The sequence below is a fragment of the Panicum virgatum genome, chromosome 1K (genome assembly GCF_016808335.1).
Source record: "Panicum virgatum strain AP13 chromosome 1K, P.virgatum_v5, whole genome shotgun sequence".
Classification (NCBI taxonomy): domain Eukaryota; kingdom Viridiplantae; phylum Streptophyta; class Magnoliopsida; order Poales; family Poaceae; genus Panicum; species Panicum virgatum.
In genome coordinates, this window is record NC_053136.1 from 29,099,008 (window position 1) to 29,109,291 (window position 10,284).

The following is a 10,284-nucleotide window of genomic DNA, read 5'->3' on the forward strand; positions in this document are numbered from 1 at the left end:
TATTGATAATAGGAGGTAATTAAATTAACCCCAACATGACATACAAGTTAATTTAACTCAAATCATTGCAAGCACTCACCAAATAAGGATTAGCCAAACCTGTCTAGCTAACAAGAGTTAATATACTTCACCTAGAAATGACATAACTTAATGGATTGAAACATGCAGAAAGGAATTGCTTAGCAATGCTTTTGTAAAAAGAAAATATAGCTGGAAACTAAACAAATACAAAAACTTAACTTGCAGCCATGTTTCAGTAACAAAAATTAACTGGCATGATAATATATTGGTAAAGAGTGTAAAAAAGTTTATTAACATTTATCGGTGACCAAAAACATTTATTTTAGCCCTAGGATGGAAATTCAACAATAATAGATCCACAAACATGAACCTAGTCTATGCACCTAAAAATTTTCCAGTGAAATACACATGCAAAGAGTAATCTACTGAATAAATTTCATAATTTTTAGAGCAACGGAACAACCGGTATTAAATAAACTAGCTTAATTACAAACCAAAATTTTTGCAGGGGCAAAAGTGACATTTCACAAGCATGATTATTTTTCCTCTGAATATCTTGATTTTAGAAACCTAACAAAATTTAGTTTGAATTTTCACAGTCATTAACTAGTCGCCGGCGGCACAGTCGCCGGTATGGGCACCGAAGTAGGTGAAACAGAGCAAAACCGGAACTTCCGGTTTTTCCAGCCCGGAACTTCCGGTTTGCCAACCCGGAACTTCAGGGTTTTGGGCAAAACAGATTCAATTTTGGAGCGCCCAAAACTAAAATTTTCGCACAACAACTTGAAATTTGGCCAAAATAAGAGTTGTAGAGGAAGAGAAGATCTACAACTTTTGTTTTGGGTGAAAGTTGATTTGGAGCTCGGATTAGGGAGAAAAATGCGCTCAAAGTTCGATTAGGGTTGAGTACTAACGACGGTCATTAACCAGCTAATGCCATCGCTTAGCCCTAAACAGTGATTAAACACGTAATTAGCGTTACGATTAACATAGGGGTGTTACATTTATCTGCCACAAATAGAAGATTTTGAGATAAATATTGATTCTACTGCAAGATCATTTGTGTTACTGCTTGCAGGAGCCAAAGCATACATTGGGAGAACAACATCATGGTTCAAAATGTAGCAACGACACCTTTTGAGGTAATACACTTGTTCTTTTCTCTTTCCATGTTGATTCTTGATCATTCTTGAAATTTTGATTCTTTAATCAATCATTCTAGAAGATTTATCATTGATGCTTTCCTTGTGATTCCCCCTTGTCTAAATACTTGTGCACTAGTGCATTTCGCCTCCGGGACATGCAGTTCCTTCTCACGAGGTGCTCCAAACGTATATTATTCAATAATGATCGATTTTTCAAGGTCCTATTAATTTCACCATCTCTAGGATACGAGTGTATTATCCGCTTGTTTTTATTTTGGGTGTGAAAAATGTAAGCACATGGGTTTTTGGTGATGGAGTTTGGGGCTATATTATGCATTTGAGAGATAAAATGATAAAATGAAAAACCTTAAGTGGATAATGTGAAGGCAATTATAATAAGCAAAATAGTTTACTTTTCGCTTTTGATATTTTGTCATTCTTGGTGCGAAGATGCGGCAATGAAGGAGTTAATGACAAATGCTACAAATAGCCATACATGTCTCTTGTTTATATAATGAATTTCATCTGAATAACGACATCATTGGCTACAGGCAATAGCAATGCCTTGTGTTTGTCTTGTACAGAATAAATAGATAATTTGGAGGATCTTGTTGGGAAATGCTCAAAATAATGAGTGTAATAAGTAACGAGAAGGTTGTGTGTTGAGGATGAGATACAATGCCGTAACTCGTGAACAAGCACTTACATTCCTAAACTCATGTGGTACAATCGCCTTTTCAATCAAGAGCAATTTGCAAAAACTTTTTAGGATGGATATACAATGCATCCTATCTTTGGATGCATATGTTGCTCTAGCTTATAAGACCATGAATACAGTGGAGTGCTTCATGTTACAAATGCTACTTTTTGAATGATTCGCATGAATGAGACTAACACGTCTCATTATATTAGAATTTTAATTATTATCATATCAACAGCACACGCGTGCTGCGCGGGCCACCTTACTAGTTTGCATAAAAATTTAAAACTAAAACACGCTATCTAGATGTGCAACTATAGTTCAACTAGTGTGAAACCTTCATCCCAAAAAGAGTTGCATATGCAACATATAGTCAATCCTAACTTGATCTACACTAAGAAAGTAAAGACACACAAGTTGCAATATAAAATGCAGAAATTTAAATAGTGATGAGAGGAAGCAAACTCTTGGCGCGAGATTTATCCCGTAGTTCGGTCAAGCAAAAACCACTCCTACTTCACGTTGTTGTCACTTAAGAGTATTGCTAACAAAGACTAAAGATTTTATCACTAAGCACTTGGATAACTTGGAGACGTTCTTGGGTGTGGGCATGACTTCTAGGGACTCCAGTAACCTCAAATGACCCGGAGTGAGATATATATAGCCCTCCAACTCAATAGAGCCGTCACTAGCTGTTGGGGCTTTTCTACGTGTAGCGTCGGTTTAACCGGTGAGGGGTCGTCAGTTCAACCTGTCACTCTGAGCTCTGAAGTAGCTGTTGAGCTTTCTGACAAATGCCTGCTGCTAACATACCAATTGTCGGTTTAAACGACGCTTTGTTCTAACGGGTGTCGGTTCAACTTCTTCAGCGCACCGAAACATGCTCTCTGAGTAATGCCGAGGTCAATGCACCGACGCTTGTGGATGCACCGTTGGTTTAACCGGTGCTTAAGGATTTCTTCACTTGGCCTTCACTTGCATGATCCAATGCACCAACGCACTGTCATCTGTTTAACCGGTGACTATGTGTCGGTTTAACCGGTGCTCTACTTTTTCACTATGACTTGGGCATCTCGACGGCGAATTGGACATATTGGATTTCATCCATGGGATCTAGAAAATCTACAAATACGATCTCACAAACTTGTTAGTCCTATTGATCACACAATCACCAAAATCACAAATAATGGTCTAATGGGGCTATGTTTCTTACAGAACTTGTGTTACCCTGCGGGCCATTTGGTACGCTAGAAAAAAGGCAATTCATGACAGCAACTTTCAAAGTCCGTTGTCAACCTATTGTTTTGTGAATCGTGCTGATCCATGAGGTCCGGGTGGCGAGTGACTGTGCCAGTGAGAAGCATTCAGGAAGAAGGTACGGGGCGCCATGCATGGCCACCTCACCAGGGAGATCAAGGCTTTGATGCTGAATTTTCTGAAGACAGAGTTCATTTACGAACGACGAGAATCTAATCAGGAGGCGCATAATCTGGCAAGGAGTGCCATTCTAGATTCTTTTGGCCAACGTGTTTGGCTTATTTGTCTGCCGGATGGTGTTTGTACCCAATATTCTTTGATTGATTAGTGAAGTTTTCCTACCCCTCAAAAAAGAAAGAAAAAACTTATGCCTCTGAACTGTCGTCATGCAGTGTTAATTGTGAAGCCTTGGCTTGGTGTTCCAAAATCAACAATATATTATGAAAGACCAAGCGAGACGCCATACTGGCCTATCACTTCCTTGGCATCATGCACGCAGGGTCCAAGTCAACGAACCAAAGTCTATACCTTGACCCATCATTACATCCGAAGTGGTAAAAAAAAATGTTTCCAGCATACTTACGTAGCTACGGCACCCCAAAGGTGCTACGAAGTCAAGATCAGCAACCCTCTGGTACACAAAGGAACAAAATCATCAGAGTCATCATTATGGCCCATTCTGAAAAGGTCCGACGGGACAAGCCAACCGTCGAGCGTGACATGCTAATGTAATTATAGGCTGTAAATAATGGATTATGGTGCTGTTTGTTTTCTCAAACTTTTTTTAGCCCCTATCACATTAAAAAGAATTTTAATATTTCACAGAGGTGTAAATAATTATAGTTTTTTTTAGCCTCAGAGTCGTCATCAGGCCTTGGGTGAAAGATAGCCGGCGGCGGAGGTGTTTCACGGGCGGGGAGTGACCACGGGGAGGGGGACCTTCGGCAAGCTCCCTCACAGACCCAGTTTGGTCGGCTGTGGCAGATTTGATGGCAGGAGCCGCCGGAGAATGGAGCTAGAGGGAGGCGCAGGGGCGAACAACTGCGGACTGGTAAGGCTCCAGTGTGAGGTTGAAGGAGGCATCATTAGAGCAATTCCAACCCGCCTCCTACTTTTGGCCCCCTATTCCACCCATACGATAGTCTCTCATCCTATTTCTCTCTCCTATTTCACAATGAACTCCAACGGACCTCTCATACTCACTCATATATCTCCAACTTTCTCATTTTTTATTCATATCAAGTAACTACCATGAGGATTATTTTTAATTACTATTTTATTTTTGCACCATGTATTTGTAACAGCTATTTTTCGAACCGCTATATTTTAAACGACCCGTTTTCGGACGACCGTATTTTGAATGTTACTATTCACAACAGTTATATTTCTAACTGCTACTTTGAACGCCCAATTTTCCAACGGCTATATTTTAGACACTATTCACAACGGCTAGTATTTCCAACGGCTAGTATTCAAACGGCTACATTTCTCACATCTATATATGGATGCACCCCTGGCTCCCACACCAAACCATTCTCCCTTGTCTTGATGAAATGAGCTCGCTCTTTCGTTTAGACTCCTCATCATCATCGTGGGATGATGATGATGAACTGATCCTTTCGGCACTACACATAGCTCACACACAGTATGAGGGTACGAGTGCTCCAAGACGGGGTTGCTCTGTGGTTGGTCGACAATATATCTATCGTGATAGATTGAACGGTGCGTGGAGGTTGTTCAACGATTATTTTTTGGACAATCCAGTCTATGGTCCAACTTTCTTCCATCGCAGGTTCATAATTAGTGCATCCAATTTGGTTTTAATTTAACTCTTCTTTTACATAGGGATTCTTATGTGTATTTCTTTTGCTGCTCAGGTTTAGAATGGGTCGTTCTCTGTTTATGCGCATAGTGCAAGCTATAGAGCAACATGATGATTATTTTGTGCAAAAGAGGGAGTCAAATGGTCGCTTTGGGTTATCTTCTTTGCAAAAGATTACTACAACATACATGATGTTAAGTTATGGCGTACCAGCAAATTTTATGGATCAATATATTCGTATAGGTGAAAGTACTATTATAGAAAGTCTTAGAAGGTTTGTCAGAGGCATTATCGAGGTCTTTGGAGATGAGTAAGATATCCGAATGAGCAAGACGCTGCTAGACTACTTGCAATTGGTGAGTGTAGGGGTTTTCCAGGGATGCTTGGGAGCATTGATTGTATGCATTGGGAGTGGAAAAATTGTCCTACAGCATGGCAAGGTCAGTATACTGGTCATGTTCATAAGCTCACAATCATTATGGAAGCAGTTGCCTCACAAGATTTATGGATTTGGCATGCATTTTTTGGTTTGCCGGGGTCTCATAATGACATCAATGTTCTTCACCGTTCACATCTGTTCGGAAAGTTAACTGAAGGAGAAGCTCCACCGATAAATTATACCATCAATGGCCATAGCTATTCAATGGGGCACTACCTTGCAGATGGCATTTATCACATATGTTCTCATCTTGCATCTTCTCATAGTAATGACGTTGACGCTCACTCAAACCACTAAGGTCTATTTTCATGACCTTATCATCTTCTTTCCTTCTCTTTAGTTCTAGCTGGTCTCGCTGCAGGTCACTCCTCTCCTTCTCTGCAGCCATTTTTATTTCAAGCCTTTTCATCTCTAATGCAATTCTCTCATCGTTTCACTCTTTTTTTAGCTCTTTCATCTCTTCCACCTCTTTCTTCTTAGCCCACAAATTCTCCATGGCATCCATATAAAGGTTTTCAGCAGGAGAGATGGGGTCTTTACCTTTGCGCAGGCGTTCTTTCTCCTTCTTCCTACCATCAGGTCTTGCATTGGTAGCTTCTGTGGAGTGACTAGCACAGTCCTGTTCATTACCATGACCATTTGTAGAGCTTGGAGGAGTAGATGCCCCTGGACTAGCATTGATGCTGGTCTTCTGTTTCTTATTTGCACATGCCTCCTTCCACTTTTCCTCGTACCGCAAGGCGTTCCAACAATGCAGCAAACAAAATGCTTTGCCTTCCTCCTTTTTGAACACTTCACAGGTTTGAAGTACCTACACACCAGATTTTTGTGTGAATGAACATATCTTGTTGTTAGCAAAGCAACAAATTAAATGCTGAAACAATAAAACAAAAGTGCATACCCTATCTTGCTCCGTCAAACCACTTTCCTGCCTTCTTTGGACATGACCATACCATGAACAAAACTTGTTAACTGCTTCTAGAATGATACCCCAACGATGAGCAAGAGAACCACAATTACGGTCAGTCTCGAAATCCTTGTGCAAGTGGTAGTGCTCATGAATTCTTTCCCAGTAAGTTGCATGAGGTAGATCAGTGCCTTGTACTGCATCCATGCTAATTTCTAACCATGCTGCCACCAAAAGATTGTCCTCCTTTACACTAAAATTTTTAGATATCTTCTTGTTACCTTTCACACCAGTGCTAGCTTCAACAACTGCAGCCTCTCTGAAAACTTGTTCTTCTTGTGGGCTACCATTTTGAGTATCAACAACTTCCACATCATGGCTGCCCCTAGCATTGGTTCCAAGCATTTCCAGATCATGGCTGCCACCACCATTGCTTCCAAGAATCTGGTACATCCAGGGTTCCATCCTCCTTCCTGCATTATCACATCAAAGCATATATCAGATAAAAATTGCAAGTATATGGCTCTGTTTTGAAGCTATGGATGAAAAATGGCCTGTTAATTCCACTATTTCCTCTAGTCCCCAACCTCCAGCCCGCAAGCAAGCATGGAAGGCATCGCAAGCAAGCAAGCAAGGCAATCCCGGCTGGCCAGCAAGTCCCCTCACGCTCCGCAAGCAAGCAAGCTAACAAGGCACGCCTGGCCAGCAAGCAAGCAAGCAAGCAACGCACGCTCGGCCGGCCAGCAAGCAAGCAAGCTGTTGACAACCAAAATTGGCACGGCTGTGCAGACCGGTCTAACCGGTATGCATAGACCAGTCAGACCAGTCAAGGTGACTTTGTCAAAATGCAAATTTGACCTCACCATTGCGTAGCTCTCGTCGAGACGATCAAAATGCATATATAGAACATCCGATTTGGACTTCGGATGAGAGAGTTATCACTTCGTGAAGATTTGACCCAGACCCAGACCGGTCGGACCGGTTGGCTAGGGCGGTCAGACCGGTCCAGACAGCCCAGTCCGAGTTAGGAGTTGTATTTTGATATGAAATTAATTGGGTTTTCGACTCCTAATGGGATAAGACCATCCCTACCTAAAGGGTCACGGCCGATTGAGGGATCCAACCCAATTGAATCTATTAAATTAATCTACTTTTATCGTTTTTACATTTCTTCCTCGTTACCCTACTTTTCCAACCTCGACATGCTGTTCTTCCTTCGCCTCCATGGCATTTGAAGACGCCCTAGCTGGCCTGCCGAGCCTAGGGCAACCCTACGTGCGCTTGCCCCGACAGAGTCCCTTCCGGGTGTGCGTTCGTCGGATCGGCGCCATTCTGCACGGCGACCGGTTTGACCGGTTTCTCTGACCGGTCTGACCACTCAACGCAGGAGGTGCTGCAAGGAGCCCCTCCTCGCGCCGCGCGATCTAGCGGGTTCGTGTATTGACCAGAAAAGGCGTCAACACAAATTGGCGACTCCACTGGGGAAGAAAATCTGGCTATTATGGCCGATCTATCAAACTTCAGTGATATGATGGCACTTGAAGGATTACCTGAAGAACTACTCAAATATATCCATGACTATATACTTCCTCACTGTTATCGGGTAATGGAACAAGGCGTCATCATGATGAAGATATTTGCCATCGATGAGTTGAGGATGTATAATCTACCGAAGCATAGTAAGTCCATAGCCAGCTTTATAAGTGATTTGCTTAATTTTGTGGATGATCTGATTGATACAAAGAAAAGTGTAGATTCAATTCCTGTTATTCAAAAGTCAGCTATTGAGAAGCTGGATAACAATCCTTGTAAAACTTTGTTTGATGTTGCTGGTCAAAATACAATTCGGCCTCCTCAAGCCAAAATTGTTGAACCAAATTCCCCTAGCAAGTATACGAAAACTAATTCTAGAACTTCTACGCTCGGGGGGCAACAAAACAAAGGCAAAGGTGCCGGTTGTACCCCAACCGGTCTGACCGGTTCTCCAACTGGTCTAACCGCCTCTCCCAAGGTTTCGCAAAATTTCGCAAAATAAATCAAAGCCAAAGATGGTTAAGTCCAAGAAACCCGAGATTGGTGTTTGGAAAACGTTGAATCCAAAAGCCGTCATAAGCATGAAAAAGAAAAGCCGAAACCAAATAAGAAGCTTCTGGCTAAATCCTCAAAACAAAAGGCTATCAAACATGCTAGTCGGGTTAAAAATTCCAAGCAACCAAAATCTGTTCCAAAAATAGAAATTCTATAATCAGAATCGGCAATGGAATTATGCTCCTATGTCAATGCCGTTTCCGTCATATGGATTCCCTATGAATATGCCATGGGGTGTTAATTTCAGTTTACCTTATTCTTCTGCACCATGGTTTCATAATTCATATATGCCGTCTCTTCCTACATATTTGCGCCCAAATTACATTCCTGATAGGGAGCCGGCAATTAGTGAGCCATCACCTACAAAAAAGTGGCCATTTTGATCTTAAAAATTGGACTATGCAGAAAAGAAAATACAAGGTGATCAAGCAAGTCTATCGTGTCAAAAAAGATGGACGATTGAATAAAAATTCAGATTTGACACAAGATAAAGAAAAGCCGACCGTTGAAGAAACATCGGCTAGTTCTATTGATAAAATTGTCTCTGATATTGAACATGTTTCAAACGATATGGCTGAACAACAATCAAGTTTGGCTGGGGGGCAAGACAAGAAAGAAAAGACCGATGACAAGCCAATCGGTCTGACCGGTACTCAGACCGGTCTGACCAGTGCGTCCAGTGAATCTGAGAGTTCCTCTAAAAGCAAGATGAGGCCGAGTTTTAAGGAACTCTTGGCCAAATATGAGAAACAAGGAGCTACTCAGAAGAAGAAATAGATGGGATGGCCAAGCGAAGCTAAGGATGAGAAAACATCATCAATATCTTGCGAGCAATTGGATCCTTGTTCATCTCAAGGTAACTGTGCTGCTATGTCATACTCAGGACCAGTTGTTCCATGATTTTGGTCGTATCCTTCTTATTATACGTCTTTGGATTATAGTAGGATGTATATACAACCATATTATACTCAATATCCTTCTATGTATCCAAGTTGTATCTCCCAAAGACCGATTAGCAATAATCTAGTCGAAAAGGATCTTCATTGCAGTAAGAAGGGTGAGAAGGATGTGAAGGAAAATTCAAAGTACTTACAGCTGAGGTGGTGTCCCTCAGGCTTATCTCACACCCAAAAAAGGAGGCTGCAACGTTTGCGCAAGCAAGAATCAATGGAGCAACAAGTGGAGGTCGAGCCAACAAAGCCAGTAGCCACGAAGAAAGTTTGGAGACCGAAGCAAATTGTTTCATTATCAACTTGAAGTAAAGCAAGACATGGCCGGTAATTTTTTATCGCCTTTAGCACAAAAAATGGCTGATGTATTATTGATCATTGTCCTTAGACAATTTTGGTCCAGAGGAGTGTTCTTTGGCACGCAAGCTTTGCCAAAGAACAGGGGGCATGTGTTGACTACTAAAATTGGCACGGCTGTGTAGACCGGTCTGACCGGTATGCATAGACCGGTCAAACCAGTCAAAGTGACTTTTTTAAAATGCAAATTTGACCTCACCATTACATAGCTCTCGTTGAGACGATCAAAATGCATATATAGAACGTCCGATTTGGACTTCGGATGAGAGAGTTATGACTTTGTGAAGATTTGACGCAGACCCAGACCGGTCAGACCGATTGCTAGGGCGGTCAGACCGGTCCAGATAGCCCAGTCCGAGTTAGGAGTTGTATTTTGATACGAAATTAATTGGGTTTTCGACTCCTAATGGGATAAGACCATCCCTTCCTATAAATATAAAGGGTCACGGCCGATTGAGGGATCCAACCCAATCTAATCTATCAAATCAATCTACTTTTATTATTTTTCCTTTCTTCCTCATTACCCTATTTTTCCAACCTCGACATACTGTTCTTCCTTCGCCTCCATGGCGTTTGAAGACGCCATAGCTGGCCTGCC

At 41.8% G+C, this 10,284-nt stretch overlaps 1 protein-coding gene across 1 annotated transcript; it reads right to left on the reverse strand.

The window, feature by feature from the left end:
• Positions 1 to 5,817: 5,817 nt before the first annotated feature.
• LOC120654266 (glutathione S-transferase T2-like) lies at positions 5,818 to 6,744 on the reverse strand. The gene is made up of 2 exons (XM_039931782.1): positions 6,286 to 6,744; positions 5,818 to 6,195 (listed from the first exon to the last, which is right to left on the reverse strand). Exons 1-2 carry the CDS (start codon positions 6,742 to 6,744, stop codon positions 5,818 to 5,820), a joined length of 837 nt encoding a protein of 278 aa, XP_039787716.1.
• Between the last annotated feature and the right edge of the window lie 3,540 nt (positions 6,745 to 10,284).

Bases quoted from the DNA above. Each gene is read 5' to 3' on its own strand.
- LOC120654266 (XM_039931782.1), bottom strand. From the start codon at position 6,744: ATGTACCAGATTCTTGGAAGCAATGGTGGTGGCAGCCATGATCTGGAA. The intron at 6,196-6,285 runs GTATGCACTTTT...TCTGGTGTGTAG, and splicing joins GTTTGACGGAGCAAGATAGG to GTACTTCAAACCTGTGAAGT.